Source organism: Salvelinus fontinalis, chromosome 16, assembly GCF_029448725.1.
Source record: "Salvelinus fontinalis isolate EN_2023a chromosome 16, ASM2944872v1, whole genome shotgun sequence".
Lineage (NCBI taxonomy): Eukaryota > Metazoa > Chordata > Actinopteri > Salmoniformes > Salmonidae > Salvelinus > Salvelinus fontinalis.
The window spans coordinates 2031726-2049872 of record NC_074680.1 but is presented as its reverse complement, the minus strand read 5'-3'; the positions used below and the strand labels follow the sequence as shown (position 1 = coordinate 2049872).

General features: G+C 43.9%; 1 protein-coding gene across 1 annotated transcript in view; it reads left to right on the top strand.

Annotated features, from left to right (window-relative positions):
- Positions 1 to 5735: 5735 nt before the first annotated feature.
- si:dkey-16j16.4 (uncharacterized) overlaps positions 5736 to 18147 on the top strand; it is a 58726-nt gene continuing 46314 nt past the window's right edge. Inside the window, exon 1 of the mRNA XM_055864140.1 lies at positions 5736 to 6463. Coding sequence (XP_055720115.1) covers positions 6395 to 6463 — 69 coding nt within the window. The 5' untranslated portion in view covers positions 5736 to 6394. The remainder of the gene's footprint in view (positions 6464 to 18147) is intronic.

The window sequence follows — 18147 nt, the reverse complement described above, 5'->3', positions numbered from 1 at the left end:
GAATTCAACAAATTACTGAGTAAAGGGTCTGAATACTAATGTAAATGTGATATTTTATATTTTAGTTTACTCTGACATTATGGTATATTTTGTGTAGATTGATGAGGGAAAAAACAAATGAGCCATCTCCTCATTGGTTTTTAGGAGTATATACCCACGTGGGTGATTGAAAGATGAACTGAGGTCCACCCTCCAGTCGGTTGTGGTAATGCACCTTTTAAAGTTGGTTGCCAACCTCCATATCAAGTCCAAAGAAGAAGAAGAAGCCTGACGGAGGAGAGATTACTAGAAAACAATAATTTATCCATTTACCTGTGGATTAGTTGTCGGAGTAGAGGACCTTGTGCGTTTCAGGTAAAATATCAACCCAACATTTATATCCCAGGACAAATTAGCTAGCAACAGCAAGCTAGCTAGCTAAATTGCCATAAATGTTTAATGCTTTTCGACCTGTCCCCAAATTCATATAATTCGTTCAGAGTACATATTGATATTTCAATCTGCGTGTCCCGATCGCGTCTGGTGTGTGTGTGTGTGGGGGGGGGGGGGTCAGCATGTAAGGCTGTAAAGTAACAAAATGTGGAAAAAGTCAAGGGGTCTGAATACTTTCCGAATGCACCGTACCTCGGCCTAAAGGTCAGCGCCACAGATAACTTCCACAAAGCTTTGAACGATCTGAGAGACAAGGAAAGAATGGCCTTCTACGCCATCAAAAGGAACATAAAATTCGACATACCAATTAGGATCTGGCTAAAAATACTTGAATCAGTTATAGAACCCTTTGCCATTTACGGTTGTGAGGTCTGGGGTCCGCTCACCAACCAAGAATTCACAAAATGGGAAAAACACCAAATTGACTCTGCATGCAAAATTCTGCAAAAATATCCCCTGTGTACAACGTAAAACACCAAATAATGCATGCAGAGCAGAATTAGGCCGATACCTGCTAATGATCAAAATCCAGAAAAGAGGTGTTAATGAAATTCTACAACCACCTAAAAGGAAGAGATTCCCAACCCTTCCATAACAAATGCATCACCTACAGAGAGATGAACCTGGAGAGAGTCCCCTAAGCAAGCTGGTCCTGGGGCTATGTTCACAAACACTAACAGTGTCCAAAGATTGTGAGCTAAAGATGAACACCTTGACTTTGTTGTCCTTAAGCCATTTTTCCACAACTTTGGAAGTATGCTTGGGGTCATTGTCCATTTGGAAGACACATTTGCGACCATCAGACCAAGTGACTGATGCCTTGAGATGTTGCTTCAATATACCCACATAATTTTCCTGCCTCAGGATGCCATCTATTTTGTGAAGTGCACCAGTCCCTCCTGCAACAAAGCACCCCCACAACATGAAACTGCCACCCTTGTGCTTCACGGTTGGGATGGTGTTCTTCGGCTTGCAAGCCTCCCCCATTTTCCTCCAAACATAACGATGGTCATTATGGCCAAACAGTTCTATTTTTGTTTCATCAGACCAGACCTGTGGACCTGTGGATATAGATAATTTTTTACCTGTTTCCTCCAGCATCTTCACAAGGTCCTTTGCTGTTGTTCTGGGATTGATTTGCACTTTTCGCACCAAAGTACGTTCATCTCTAGGAGACAGAACGCGTCTCCTTCCTGAGCGGTATAACGGCTGCGTGGTCCCATGGTGTTTATACTTGCGTACTATTGTTTGTACAGATGAACGTGGTACCTTCAGGCATTTGGAAATTGCTCCCAAGGATGAACGAGACTTGTGGAGGTCTATCGCACAATCGCCCCGTCGATGAGGTGATAATTGAGTCGCCTTCTTTTTAGAGAAGGCGAGAGCCAAATCGGCATATTCAGGGAGAATGCGCACGGTGGAGACCTGGTCTGGATTCTACACCATAGTAGCACCGACGGAAACCCCTAAACACCTACCTGAGCACTCTCGCGACCGTGAGAGTCTGGAGGATGGAACCACCAGACCCCGATCTGAACGTCCGTGAGTAGCCAGCAGGTTGTCCAGCCGGATGGACAGGTCCACCAGCTGGTCAAACGAGAGGGTGGTGTCTCTGCAGGCCACCTCCCGACGGACCTCCCGATCGGTCAGGGCCCTGTTGTTCCATCCCGCGCCGGCAGTCAGGGTCCTAAACTCCAGGGCGAAATCCTGGGCGCTCCTCGTCTGCTGCCTCAGATGCTGTTCTGCTGCCTCAGAACAGGCTTAGCACTTTAGTAGGAAAATTGATACATTCAGAAAAGACCGGCTTTATCCCAAACAGGCTTTATCCCCAACAGAAACGCATCCTTCAATCTCAGGTGCCTCTTCAACATGATGTACAGATCTTCAGTTTCTTGGCAGTTTCTCTCATGGAATAGCCTTAATTTCTCAGAACCAGAATAGACTGACGAGTTTCAAAAGAAAGTTCTTAGTTTCTGGCCATTTTGAGCCTGCAATCAAACCCACAAATGCTGATGTTACGTCAGTCGTCCGTCGCAGGGAGCCCCCGCTCGCTACGCTGATCCCTCCGCTTCTGTGGAACCGGACCGTGGATCATCGCTGGAGACTCCAGACCGTGAATCGTTGCCGGAGGAACCGGACTGCAGATCGCCGCCGGAGGCTCTGGACTGGGAACCCCCCGCTGGAGGCTCTGGACTGCAGCTCATCGCTGAAGACTCTGGACTGCAGATCGTCCCCTCTGGACTGGGGACCCTCGCCGCAGGCCCCGGACTGAGGACCGTCGTTGCAGGCCCCGGACTGGGGACCCTCGTTGCAGGCCCCGGGCTGGGGACCCTCGTTGCAGGCCCCGGACTGGGGACCCTCGCTGCAGGCCCCATACTGGGGACCGTGGCTGGAGGCCCCGGACTGGGGACCGTCGCTGGAGGCCCCGGACTGGGGACCGTCGCTGGAGGCTCCGGACTGGGGACCGTCGCTGGCGGCTCCGGACTGGGGACCGTCGCTGGCGGCTCCGGAGTGGGGAACCGTCGCTGGACGCTCCGGACTGGAGGCCGTCGCTGGAGGCTCCGGACTGGAGGCCGTCGTTGGAGGCTCCGGACTGGAGGCCGTCGCTGGATGAACTGGGCTGTTGGGGAGCACTGGAGATCTGGTGCTTAGACCTTGCACCGCTCCTCTTGGCTGAATTCCCAATTTTGCCCGGCACGTTCGGAGCGCAGGCATAGGACGAAACGGGCTGTCACAGCGCACCGGAGACACAGTGCGCAGAGCCGGCGCAGGACTCACCGGGCTGTGGAGGCGCCCTGGAGGTCTGGAGCGTAGAGCTGGCACAAGACGTGCAGGGCTGGGGAGGCGCACAGGAGGCCTGGTGCGTGGGGCTTGCTCAGTCTTCACCAGACGGCTTGCACGCACCTCAGGACGAGTATGGAGAGCTGACTCAGGTGACATTAACCTGAGGACACACTCCATAGGGCGAATGTCGTGCCTCATGCACCAACACAGCAGCTCTCTCCTAACTCTCTCCTCCAATCTCACCATCAACTCCTTAACTGTCTCCGCTTCACTCCCCTCCAAGTTCACCTTCTTCTCCCCGACTGGCTCTCGTTCCAATTAGAGTTTAACATTTAGAGTTTCATTTGGGAGATGGTAATTCTTTAAACAACCGCTCTCGTGGTGCCCCAAATTCCTATTGCGTTAATTGTTACATGATTAATTTAATCGGGTAACAATTAAACATTGTTAGTTGATTCGATAAATAACAGTCATCAGATGAATGAAAGTAAAGTCACTACATAAATCACAGACAGTGTCACCAGCAAAGCACCCCCACACCATCACACCTCCTCCTCCATGCTACACGGTGGGAACCACACATGCGGAGATCATCACCTACTCTGCGTCTCACAAAGACACGGTGGTTGGAACCAAAAATCTCAAATTTGGACTCATTAGACCAAAGGACAGATTTCCTCTGGTCTATTGTCCTTTGCTTGTGTATTTGGCCCAATCAAGTGTCTTCTTCTTATTGGTGTTCTTTAGTAACGGGTTCTTTGCAGCAAATGGACCATGAAGGCCTGATTCACGCAGTCTCCTCTGAACAGTTGATGTTGAGATGTGTCTGTACTTGAACTCTGTGAAGCATTGATTTGGGCTGCAATTTCTGAGGCTGGTAACTCTAATGAACTTATCCTCTGCAGCAAAGGTAACTCTGGGTCTTCCTTTCCTGTGGCGGTCCTCATGAGAGCCAGTTTCATCATAGCGCTTGATGGTTTTTGTGACTGCACTTGAAGAAACTTTCAAAGTTCTTGAAATGTTCCGCATTGACTGACCTTGATGGACTGTTGGACTGTTGTTTCTCTTTGCTTATTTGAGCTGTTCTTGCCATAATATGGACTCGGTCTTTTACCTAATAGGGCTATCTTTTGTATACCAACCCTCCCTTGTCACAACACAACTGATTGGCTCAAACACATTAAGAAGGAAAGAAACTCCACAAATTAACTTTGAACAAGGCACACCTATTAATTGAAATGCATTCCAGGTGACTACCTCATGAAGCTGGTAGAGAGAATGCCAAGAGTGTGCAAAGCTGTCGTCAAGGCAAAGGGTGGCTATTTGAAGAATCTCAAATATAAAATATATTCAGATTTTTTTAACACTTTTTTGGTTACTACTTGATTCTATATGTGTTATTTCATAGTTTTGATGTCTTCACTATTATTCTTGTCAAGTATCAGTGTGCAGAGGGTAGGACGGAGTCAGGCACAGGACGTAGAACTGAGTAAAATAACATACACAAAAAATAATCTACCATATATTCCACGCAGGGAAAACACACCATAACACAGAAGAATAACCCTAAACAACAATCACGCACAAAACATCATGGGAACCAGAGGGTTAAATAGGGAAAAAAATATTAACGTAATGGGAACCAGGTGTGTACAATCAAGACAAAACAAATGGAAAAAGAAACGTAGATCGGTGGCAGCTAGAAAGCCGGTGATGACGACCACCGAACGCAGCCCGAACAAGGAGAGGCTGCAACTTCGGCAGAAGTCGTGACAATTCTACAATGTAGAAAATAGTTAAAATAAAGAAAAACTCTTGAATGAGTGTGTCCAAACTTTTGACTGGTAATGCATATATTATTTTAATTTTATTTTTTTTGTCTCCTAACGGAATATGAACCCATCACAGCCAGAAAATGTGAAGAATTTATTCTGCAAAGGTTATGAAAAGGAAGATTCCAATGTCTTACTATTTTAGAAAAAAATAAAACACATAGACTTCTCAGTAATGGCAAAAGGTTGCATTCTTTTTAATATGTTTCCAGTTTTCATTTTTTTCATGAATAAATTTGTCATCATATCCACGATTTGCACAAAATACTTACTTGCCAGCTTGCAATACAATATTTCAACCACTAGCAGACGTGCATGGTCTAAAGTTTGAGGGAAGCTGACCACATTCTCACATCAAGTTAAATGTGTATAAATGCAAACTTTTGCGTGAAAAGTGGAGCAAGAACATTTTGGGGTATATTTTGTACATATGCATGGTTTATAAATGATGCCCCTGAACGGCATCATCCTGATGAGTTCCCAAATCTAAGTAACCCTATGGTTCTCCAATAGATGAAAATTGGCAGAAATATATTACATTCTTAATGCTTATAAAGACCGTATATAGACATATACGGTTGATATCGGTCAAAGTAAACAAGATATTGCTTTAAGAAACAGGCAGCCACCCCCTCCTTCTTGAGAAAGACATGACATCACTCGGTGGAGAAGCCAATGAAAAATCCGGATCCATGAACGAGAGAACTGGAATATGTTCTTGTAGGAGAGCATGTAGATTCGGCTGTGTGTGTGTGTGTGTGTGTGTGTGTGTGTGTGTGTGTGTACACGTGTACACGTACACATTCGGCTGTGTGTGTGCGCGCGCGCGTGTCTGAACGTGAGCAAATTGAGGAAAAGTAGACTACATAGCTCGTGCTATTCCCACAATTATTTTTTCAAAGCCGGGGAGGAAAAAGTCGAAACTATTATGGTTTATTAATTTGGGACCTGGGAAACAAGCTACCAGGACTGGCTACGTCGCTAGCAAACTAAATGAACGCACAATAACGAAGTCGGTTTGAGTTCAAATTGGTCTTAATACAGCCTGTCACATAACGGATTTCGAGCGCTATTATGTCAAGATATTTACCTGCACAAACTATGTCTTCAGCCTGGTATTGGGGGCTGGTTCTTCTCTTCAACAAAAGTTGAGTTTGTCATAGTGTGTGTGTGTGTGAGCGTGGGTGTGTGTGTGAGTGTGAATGTGTGTTACTGTTTGCTTTAGTAAGTGTGTGCCTTTTAATGTGCAAACTGCTGTACATTTCAAAGTAGTTGTTGCATGGCTTCACACCAGCAACAAAAATAGTTTAGTGAAGATAGATAAGCCATATCCGTAAAAGTTCAGGATGTTGAAGACTTTAACCAAGAAGCTAAGAAGACACTCGCTCAACGAGATTCATCCTTTTCAATTTAAGGTAAGCCTCATGGTATTGTCGAATCCCCCCCTCCCCAGTGACATCGTCCACCACTACATCATGTTATAAAGACACATTGTAACATTGTTATATGTTAATTAGTATTGCATTATGCAGAGCATGTAAATCTTGGTCAGACAAAAAAGTTTTAGATGCATGCCAGCAAAGCCATTACACAACACTAAACAATACATGAATTGCACTATAACAGTGACAAATGGTGCCCACAAACTGTTAGAGCCTACATAAAGCTGTCCCTACAGGAGAGCTTTCTTTCAGCAGAGCTTTCTTTTCAACAAATGTGGTTTCTACTGACAGTTGAGATGTACAAATAACTAAATGTACAGCGACAGAATTCAGAACATGGTTCTTTCTTACGGTATTATCCCTGTACAGCGAGTCAGAACCGTAGGATAAATAAAGGGGGCATATAAGCAGACAATGAAAGCTCGTACTATATTCGATGATGACATTTCTCTAAAACAGGCTGTAGGCTGCATGTGCACCACCAATTCAGAACAGTAGGGCAAAGGGACTAAATTATTAGTGTGAGGTACATGGTCTACTAACAGCTTACTACACAACATACACTTAGTAAACACCTCCCTGGCATATTACAGAATTTATGGAGCAGCATACAATACATTTTTAGACTCACAGTTGTGCTGCGCTCAAACAAGGTTGAATCATGACATCAGTGATCTTCATGTCGGAGCTCTAGAAACAGCCCAGAGTTCCCGACTTGGAATTCCGAGTTGAATGACTGTTCAAAACATATTTTCCCAGTCTGAACTTTTTTTTTTTTTTTTTAAAGTTCCCAGTTGTCTTGAACTCACTGAAGTCTGAGATGTCCCAGTTACAAGTTTCCAGTTGTTTTGAACGCAGCAGAAGTCGACCAATGTACTCAACCTTTTCTGGCCCATGGTGTTGCATGTGAATGTTTATCCTTTTAAGCTTGGAAAAGAGACCCTTAAAACCAGACTTGGACCACACGCCCTCTCCACTGAATAGCAGGCAGGGGAAGCAAAATAGGAATTGCTTTGCAACGCTTGCAGTTAGCCACTGATTCCTTCCAAACCACTCATTGTTGAATTTCCAACTTGCTGTGTAATGTTTATATCCCAATGGCCGATGAGCACTGATACGCTTTATCTATAATTTCTCTTCATATGACAAGGATTGAAAAGGATTTGCCAGTAGATTGTCGACGTGATTCATGATGATGACTGCTAGCTTGCTAGCTAAGATTCTGAAAGTATGATGTTGACATGATCAGTCCGATTAAAGCTACGGTAGATATAACGTGATTTGACGTCATTTTATCTGTGGCCAGTGACCTTGAGCCTTCTTGGATGAGCACTTCTAATGTAAAGATATGGCAGCACCCAAGGGGCTTGAACTTTCAAGCTCTCCCTGTAGATTTTGCGGTGACGTAGTGTCCCCATGAGTGATGGAACACTGAGCCAGTCATGGCACAACTAGAGAAGATCCACCACAGAAAGCTCTGAACTAGGCTGAAACACCTGCATTTTTGGAGCTGCCTTACTCAAGAAAGCAAAATATAGACCATGTTTGTATGTGGCTTTATTTAACTAAATACATTTTTGTTTACATTGTTAGTTTGCAAACTGATATGTGACACGAATTTCAAAATAACATGCAAGAGAGGCAAAACTGCCCTGAATGACTGGTCACCACTGATGCAGAGCGTTTTTGCTTGGGTCAGTGGCTTTAGGTGAATGACCTGGTTACTTTGAAAGAGACTACTGCAGCCACACACACACACACACACACACACACACACACACACACACACACACACACACACACACACACACACACACACACACACACACACACACACACACACACACACACACACTTGAAACAGCGTATCTCAACGCTCTCTCAATGATCAACAAGCATGTGGGCTTGTACAGTGTTTTTGTAACTAAACAGTCATGCAACCTCCTGTAACTGTTGCACTCAAAATAACTCTTACATGTATCAACATTGAACACAGTTCAGTTCTTTGTAACATCACATTAGTATTACACAAACTAATTTCAATTTACTTCATCACACACACACACACACACACACACACACACACACACACACACACACACACACACACACACACACACACACACACACACACACACACACACACACACACACACCCTACTTCAATTTATTACACATCTGGTTCTCCTCTGAAAACAGGAATCTGGCTTTTGTGTGTATGGACGGTAGCTCAACAGTGTTTCCATCCTAAACTGCCTAGAATACTTTCACACACCTTGTGTCTCAACATGCGTACGCAGACACACGGGCGCGAGCGGTTTGGTCAGCATGTTAGGTGGAGCACGAAGGATCCCCGCAGCATTATACAGAGCTGCAGCCGCCACGGTCTTCAATAAAAACACTGAGTGTTTGTTGGCAGGCGGCGGCATCACCAATTTTCATACATTTCATTTAATGATGGTGATAGATGATTGAAGTCACTCTCCTTTACACTTGCTCCACTTCAACCTTTAGTGGCACCCACTTCAATGTTACATGGCACCCGTTTTGTGCAACAGTGCTAACTTTTCATGCCGGGTGTAGAGGCGCTCTATGTTGTGACGCAACCAACTCCAAAGTGAGCAGCCATTTTGTGCCTCCATTGCACATTTTGAATGGCCTGGTGGAGATGTTGGAAAGCTCCACCCAAACGTTACTGATACCATTGTATCAGTAAGCCCTGGCTGCAAGCTCTTCTAATTATTGGAATTATTCCAAGGCACAACCCCTTTCAGACATCTTGGGAAGATATGTGTCACTGGTGTGTCACTGACCACGGTGGAGGCGGTGAAAGTGGTCATTCTTGATAGCGAGGGCTTAAAGATAATTATCCTCATTGGTGTGGATGGGCCCCGTTCCACTCCTGACTCTCGGAGGTGAGACTAATGAAGACAATTACAGGGCCAGTTACATGGACGTGATCCCCATGTGAGCATGCCAGGAACGGAAAGACAAGTCAGACCTGGGGTCTAGTTCACGAGAGAAAGAGAGAGATTGTGTCAGTTTTATAGGATTTGGGAGTTGAAGCAGCTGAAGTTTGTGTGTCTGGCATGGGTCTGTTTATGTAGTTATGTTTGCATGTCTAATCTACATTCTTCTAGAAATCACACGTATGTCTACGTGCTATTCACTCCGTTATTGCAAGGAAAGCTAAAATGAGCTTGCAGACATGATGGTTCACCAACAGTTTGTCATACTCTGTATCAGAGAGGAGGTAGCGTGAGGCCTGTAGTTCAGGTGGGCAGTGTATTTCCTTGTCTGTGTGAATGTGCTGCTATGTAAAGCATATGTGTGTGGACTAGCCAGTGTGTGTCTGTGTGTTCCAAGATTCCCATCGATCCAGCTTAGAAAGCTGCTCAGTGACAGGGATTTATTTCAAGCATACTTGACATACTACTCACGCTTGCATAGGCAACAGTTAATCAGGAAACACGCACGCGCGCGCGCGCGCGCACACACACACACACACACACACACACACACACACACACACACACACACACACACACACACACACACACACACACACACACACACACACAGGAGGGGGAGTATTTTAGGTTGTCGCTTTATGTAGTGATTCAATGCACTGAAGTGTGTGTGTGTTTGGCCTCTTATTGACTCCAGAATAAGATCAGGCCATGGTACAACAGCACAGTTTTTGGGGTGATTGGTTTGTTGTAAATGGACATACGCCGCTGAATAGCATACATCTCACTAATTCCACCAGTTAAAAAAACATGCTACTTCCTTTTGATGTGGTAACATGTTTGACATCGGATTGGAATTAGGCTAGCTGGTAATAGTTACAGTTGAAGTCGGAAGTTTACATACATTTAGGTTGCGGTCATTAAAACTTGTTTTTCAACAACTCCACAAATTTCTTGTTAACAAACTAGTTTGACAAGTCGGTTAGGACATCTACTTTGTGCATGACACAAGTCATTTTCCAACAATTGTTTGAAGACAGATTATTTCACTTATAATTCACATTCCAGTGGGTCTACATACACTAAGTTGACTGTGCCTTTAAACAGCTTGGAAAATTCCAGAAAATTCATGTTATGGCTTTAGAAGCTTCTGATAGTCTAATTGACATAATTTGAGTCAATTGGAGGTGTACCTGTAGATGTATTTCAAGGCCTACCTTCAAACTCAGTGCCTCTTTGCTTGACATCATGGGGAAATAAAAAAAATCAGCCAAGACCTCAGAAAACAAATTGTAGACCTCCACAAGTCTGGTTCATCCTTGGGAGCAATTTCCAAACGCCTGAAGGTACCACGTTCATCTATACAAACAATAGTACGGAAGTAAAAACAACATGGGACCACGCAGCCGTCATACCGCTCAGGTTGGAGAAGTTAGGAAGTTAAAGCTTGGTCGCAAATGGGTCTTGCAAATGGACAATGACCTCAAGCATACTTCCAAAGTTGTGGCAAAATGGCTTAAGGACAACAAAGTCAAAGCCATCACAAAGCACTGACCTCATTCCTATAGAAAATTTGTGGGCAGAACTGAAAAAGCGTGTGCGAGCAAGGAGGCCTACAAACCTGACTCAGTTACACCAGCTCTGTCAGGAGGAATGGGCCAAAATTCACCCAACTTATTGTGGGAAGCTTGTGGAAGGCTACCTGAAACGTTTAACCAAAGTTAAACAATTTAAAGGCAATGCTACCAAATACTAATTGAGTGTATGTAAACTTCTGACCCACTGGGAATGTGATGAAAGAAATAAAAGCTGAAATAAATCATTATCTCAACTATTATTCTGACATTTCACATTCTTAAAATGAAGTAGTGATCCTAACTGACATAAAACAGGGCATTTTTACTAGGATTAAATGTCAGGAATTGTGAAAAAACTGAGTTTAAATGTATTTGGCTAAGGTGTATGTAAACTTCCGATTTCAACTGTATCTTCCGATTCCGCAAACAAGCAGCCAAGTCTTTAGCCAATTGGGAACATTCGAAAGTTGGAGGGTTGTACATTGTAAACAACAGAGGGGAAATTATGTCATTAGCAAGATTAGGCTAGCATGTGCTTGCTCAACATTTGGGAAACACTCCCAAAAATGAAGAGGCAGAGCAAGGGCAGAAAGAAATATAGCTCTCACAAAGTGAGTGGGATGAGTACAATTATGATCATGTTTGACTGTGTGTGTTTGAGAGTTCAAGTCTATTTGAGTGTGGCTGTAATTATAGTAGCCCGCATGAGTGTACACATGGGTGTGATAGAGTTTTTTCTGTGACTAGTAGACACCTGTTGGCAGAGGTGGGACCAAGTCGTTGTTTTACAAGTTACAAGTAAGTCTCAAGTTTTAGCACTCAAGTCCCAATTCAAGACCGACAAGTCTCAAGTCAAGTCTCAAGTCTTAACCTTTTGAGTTTCGAGTCCTAAACAAGTCATAATGTGCTCTTCACCAAATGTAATACCATTTCATATTTTTAACAAGAGTATAGTTAGTATATTACATTTACACAAATCAAGAATGCTTTTAAATATATATATATATATATACCTTTCCAAATAAACTTTATATTTATAACCTGCAGCCCACTACCAGGAAGTTAAAAATGGGAAGATGGTTCACGTTTCAACATGACAATGACCCAAAGCAAACCGCCAAAGCATCCGTATAGTGGCTGAAGGACAAGAAGGTGAATGTCCTTGAGTGGCCTAGTCAGAGCCCCGACCTAAATCCCATCGAGAATCTGTGGAATGACTTGAAGAGTACAGTCCATGAGCGGTCACCATGCAATTTGACTGAGCGTGAACAATTCTGCAAGGAAGAATGGGCAAATATGGCACAGTCTAGGTGTGCAAAGTTATTCGAGACGTATTCAAAGAGACTCGCGGTTATAATTCAAGCAAAAGGTGGTTCCACTAACTATTAACTCAGGGGGGTGTTCACTTATCCAAATAGGGTATTTTACTGTTTTACTTGTAATTCATTTTCAGAGTAACATCTTTTTTTAATACTTGGATATTGTGTGTTTACTGTGTGTAAATATAGCCGGGAAAAGTCAGATTTGGATCCGTCTTTATTTCAGGCTGTAAGGCAACAAAAGGTGAACATTTTGAAAGGGGGTGGTGACTATTTATTTCTTTTTACATCATTTTCATTATTGGAGACAAAAGACTCCAAGAAAACAGACTAGCTACTTCAGCCAAAGTAAGTTGCCAGTGTTGCTCCGCTCAAGTGAGCAACAAGTCTGACTCTCCGGAGTAGGCCTGTCATCTCTCACTTGTCAACAAAGCGCGTGGCTACACATACGGAAATACAGAGAAGGAAAACAAGCTGCATTTCACTAGCCATGACAGGGACAAGGATACGGATGGATGTCACTAGCTAGTACAAGGATAAGGATATATATAGTCTAGATGTCGAAGAAGAAGCTACATAGGTAGTTGGACTGCTAAAGTAGTAGTGTAGAACACGTTTATATGTCCTTTTACATTTACATTTACTTATTCAAGTGTATTTTTCTATTAGTTGTATGTGTGTTTTACTTTTATAACCTTTATCACAAATTGATTGTCTACAACACATACTTGCAGTGTTGTCTTTATTTGGGACCACGTTTGTGTTGAAGAACAAGTAACTTTATGTTGTTCACATACTCATGGCTAGTTAAACACCTTGTATTTACATGGTCATAGCCATAGACAGGTTGTGTCATAAAACTTAGTGTCAGTCTTTATACGAGAAATTCTTGAGAACCAAGTGGTTCAGAGAAGCAGGTGCACGTGCTCAGACTCCTTGAATGCAACATGTCCTCCTGAAGATGAAGGAGCCTTTCTGTGGACGGCCCCAACGACGCAGGACGGCGTTACTTGTCTGTTACCTTTTTATCGCCCCTGAGTGCCCATTCCATCACAATGCAATACGCAACAAGAAGATATTGACTGTGGAACATGGGAATATATCATTATAGGAAACCAATAACATATTCAAATTGATATGTATGCACTATTGATAACTTCAATTTCAAACGTTTACTTACTCTATGGACAGCTGCCCATTTGATCCCGCTGGATATGTTCACTTTTTTTCACCTGATCATATTGACATGGATTTTTTTTTCAATTACTCCTGGGTTGATAAGGGCTGGGGAATCTGAATGATCTGTCACACAGACTGTTGTGCTGTGACCGACATCCTTAGTGTCTTCGGCAAACAAATGTAGATCTTCAAGTGTTGGCATTATCAAGACCCATCGGCACAGCCCAGACACTAAATTTCAGTCGGCATTGCCTTGCATTTTTCTCCGATTTTTCACATTTATACCCCTAGTTAACTGGGCCCTGTTGCTGGTCTGCCAGATCACCTGTTGCCATTTCCCCCCGTGCTGTCTTTGCTTCTATCTGTCAAAACTCATCGTCAGTATATTCTGGCTCATAAATTATAAATATGATTCTGCAAAGTATGCATCCTCTTGAGGCTCGTAGCTGTCCGACTCAGACATGTTCTGAATCTGTTTAAATTATTTTCGCGGGTGTAGTGCTTGAAAGCCGTGTCTGCACTGCACTAGCCTCGAGAACCAGGCTCTGTGAAATTTGGAGGTGTGGCTACGTGAGACATGTGTTCCAAGACAAGGGCAATACAGGAAGTTAACACAGTTCGAGTTATACACTTTTATGTTTGCGAGTCTGACCAATACACTGTATGGCTCGAGCAAACAACTAAGACATCTCATGAATGGAACTCTGACTAAAACAGCTGTCTGGAAAATGAGGTCTAAAATGCTAAAAATCGAAATATCCCTTTAAGTGTGTTAAATAGACCATATTCTTTGGAATTATCCTAAGGGCACAAACAGTCTTCACACACTCATGATGGCACTGCCAATCCCTCTCACCTCACACGTGTTCCCAAGCAGCACATGAACACGGGACATGTCAAATATGTCACAGCCAGGTGGACACCATCATGCCAAGCTGGTGACAGATGATCTAGCTCTTTTGGTTTTTACCTTTTGGACACAGGCGCGCACACACACATACGTGTACACACAAACTGCCACTATCCCTTTATCCATCCGGCCTTACCATGGCATCTCCACTCTTTCCTCTTTCTTTGCCACTCAGGCGTAGCAGCTGTTTTTAACAACCCCCGTATCACTCATTAGACCTGCAATCACCTTTTATTTATTTATTTTTATTTCACCTTTATTTAACCAGGTAGGCTAGTTGAGAACAAGTTCTCATTTGCAACTGCGACCTGGCCAAGATAAAGCATAGCAGTGTGAACAGACAACACAGAGTTACACATGGAGTAAACAATAAACAAGTCAATAACATGGTAGAAAAAAGAGAATCTATATACAATGTGTGCAAAAGGCATGAGGTAGGCAATAAATCGAATAATTACAATTTAGCAGATTAACACTGGAGTGATAAATCATCAGATGAACATGTGCAAGAAGAGATACTGGTGTGCAAAAGAGCAGAAAAGTAAATAAATAAAAGCAGTATGGGGGGTGAGGTAGGTAAATTGGGTGGGTAGTTTACAGATGGACTATGTACAGCTGCAGCGATCGGTTAGCTGCTCGGATAGCAGATTTTTAAAGTTGTTGAGGGAGATAAAAGTCTCCAACTTCAGAGATTTTTGCAATTCGTTCCAGTCGCAGGCAGCAGAGAACTGGAAGGAAAGGCGTCCAAATGAGGTTTTAGCTTTAGGGATGATCAGTGAGATACACCTGCTGGAGCGCGTGCTGCGGGTGGGTGTAGCCATCGTGACCAGTGAACTGAGATAAGGCGGCACTTTACCTAGCATAGCCTTGTAGATGACCTGGAGCCAGTGGGTCTGACGACGAACATGTAGCGAGGGCCAGCCGACTAGGGCATACAGGTCGCAGTGGTGGGTCGTATAAGGTGCTTTAGTAACAAAACGAATGGCACTGTGATAAACTGCGTCCAGTTTGCTGAGTAGAGTGTTGGAAGCTATTTTGTAGATGACATCGCCGAAGTCGAGGATCGGTAGGATAGTCAGTTTTACTAGGGTAAGTTTGGCGGCGTGAGTGAAGGAGGCTTTGTTGCGGAATAGAAAGCCGATTCTTGATTTGATTTTGGATTGGAGATGTTTGATATGAGTCTGGAAGGAGAGTTTGCAGTCTAGCCAGACACCTAGGTACTTATAGATGTCCACATATTCTAGGTCGGAACCGTCCAGGGTGGTGATGCTAGTCGGGCGTGCGGGTGCAGGCAGCGAACGGTTGAAAAGCATGCATTTGGTTTTACTAGCGTTTAAGAGCAGTTGGAGGCCACGGAAGGAGTGTTGTATGGCATTGAAGCTCGTTTGGAGGTTAGATAGCACAGTGTCCAAGGAAGGGCCGGAAGTATATAGAATGGTGTCGTCTGCGTAGAGGTGGATCAGGGAATCGCCCGCAGCAAGAGCAACATCATTGATGTATACAGAGAAAAGAGTCGGCCCGAGAATTGAACCCTGTGGTACCCCCATAGAGACTGCCAGAGGACCGGACAACATGCCCTCCGATTTGACACACTGAACTCTGTCTGCAAAGTAGTTGGTGAACCAGGCAAGGCAGTCATTAGAAAAACCGAGGCTACCGAGTCTGCCGATAAGAATATGGTGATTGACAGAGTCGAAAGCCTTGGCCAGGTCGATGAAGACGGCTGCACAGTAATGTCTTTTATCGATGGCGGTTATGATGTCGTTTAGTACCTTGAGCGTGGCTGAGGTGCACCCGTGACCGGCTCGGAAACCGGATTGCACAGCGGAGAAGATACGGTGGGATTCGAGATGGTCAGTGATCTGTTTGTTGACTTGGCTTTCGAAGACCTTAGATAGGCAGGGCAGGATGGATATAGGTCTGCTTTAAGTACGGGAGTACGGGATAACACCGGGGTCATGACCTTACCAGACAGGTGTGGAGTGAAAGCTAGGAGGTCAGTGCTTGTGAGCTTTCGGCCTGACACGGAACAAATTGTACGAAGCAGGAAGGAAAGAGGAACTGGGAAATTGGTGGATGTGCTCTCACTGTATAGCCCCTTACATAGAGGTTGGAGAAATCCATGTCACACCATAAATGAGGATAGCTGAATGCAAGGTGATATGCCCAATCCCAAATGGACCCCTAGGGTTTACTTCCATAATAATTAGATTCAGTGCATTCGGAAAGTATTCAGACCCCTTGACTTTTTCAACATTTTGTTACGTTACAACCTTATTCTAAAATGGATTAAATCGTTTTTTTACCTTATCAATACCACATAATGAAAAATCGAAGAGTTTTTTAGAAATATTTGCTAATTTATATTTAAGCAAACTACGTAAACAGCACATTTTACATAATTATTCAAACCCTTTATGCAGTACTTTGTTGAAGCACCTTTGGCAGCGATTACAGCCTCAAGTCTTCTTGGGTATGATGCTACAAGCTTGGCACACCTGTATTTGGGGAGTTTCTCTCATTCCTTTCTGCAGATCCTCTCAAGCTCTGTCAGGTTGGACAGTGAGTGTTCCTGCACAGCTATTTTCAGGTCTCTCCAGAGATGTTCGATCAGGTTCAAGTCCGGGCTCTTGCTGGGCCACTCAAGGACATTCAGAGACTTGTACCAAAGCCCCTCTTCCGTTGTCTTTGCTGTGTGCTTAGGGTCGTTTTCCTGTTGGAAGGTGAACCTTCACCCCAGTCTGAGGTCCTGAGCACTCTGGAGCAGGTTTTCATTAAGGATCTCTCTGTACATTGCTCAATTCATCTTTGCCTCGATCCTGACTAGTCTCCCAGTCCCTGCCGCTGAAAAACATCTGCCACCACCATGCTTCACCGTAGGGATGATGCCAGGTTTCCTCCAGATGTGACGCTTGGCATTCATGTAAAATAGTTCAATCTTGGTTTCATCAGACCAGAGAATCTTGTTTCTCATAGTCTGAGAGTCTTTAGGTGCCTTTTGGGAAACTCCAAGCGGGCTGTCGTGTGCCTTTTACTGAGGAGTGGCTTCCGTCACTCTACCATAAAGGCCTGATTGGTGGAGTGCTGCAGAGAGGGTTTGTTCCGTCTGGAAGTTTCTCCCATCTCCACAGAGGAACTCTAGAGCTCTGTCTGAGTGACCATCAGGTTCTTGGTCACTTACCTTACCAAGGCCCTTCTCCCCCGATTGCTCAGTTTGGCTGGGTGGCCAGCTCTAGGAAGAGTCTTGGTGGTTCCAGACTACTTCCATTTAATAATGATGTAGGCCACTGTGTTCTTGGGGATCTTCAATGCTGCAGACATTTTTTGGTAACCCAGATCTGTTCCTCAACACAATCCTGTCTCAGAGCTTTACGGACAATTCCTTTGACTTCATGGCTTGGTTTTTGCTCTGACATGCACTGTCAACTGTGGGACCTTATATAGACAGGTGTGTGCCTTTCCAAATCATGTCCAATGAATTGAATTTACCACAGGTGGACTCCAATCCAGTTGTAGAAACATCTCAAAGATGATCAATGGAAACAGGATACACCTGAGCTCAATTTCAGTTTAATAGCAAAGAGTCTGAATACTTATGTAGATAAGGAATTTCAGTTTTTTATTTTTAATACATTTGCAAACAACTAATCTAAAAACCTGTTTTGGGTATTGTGTGTAGATTGCTAAGATTTTTTTTGTTTTA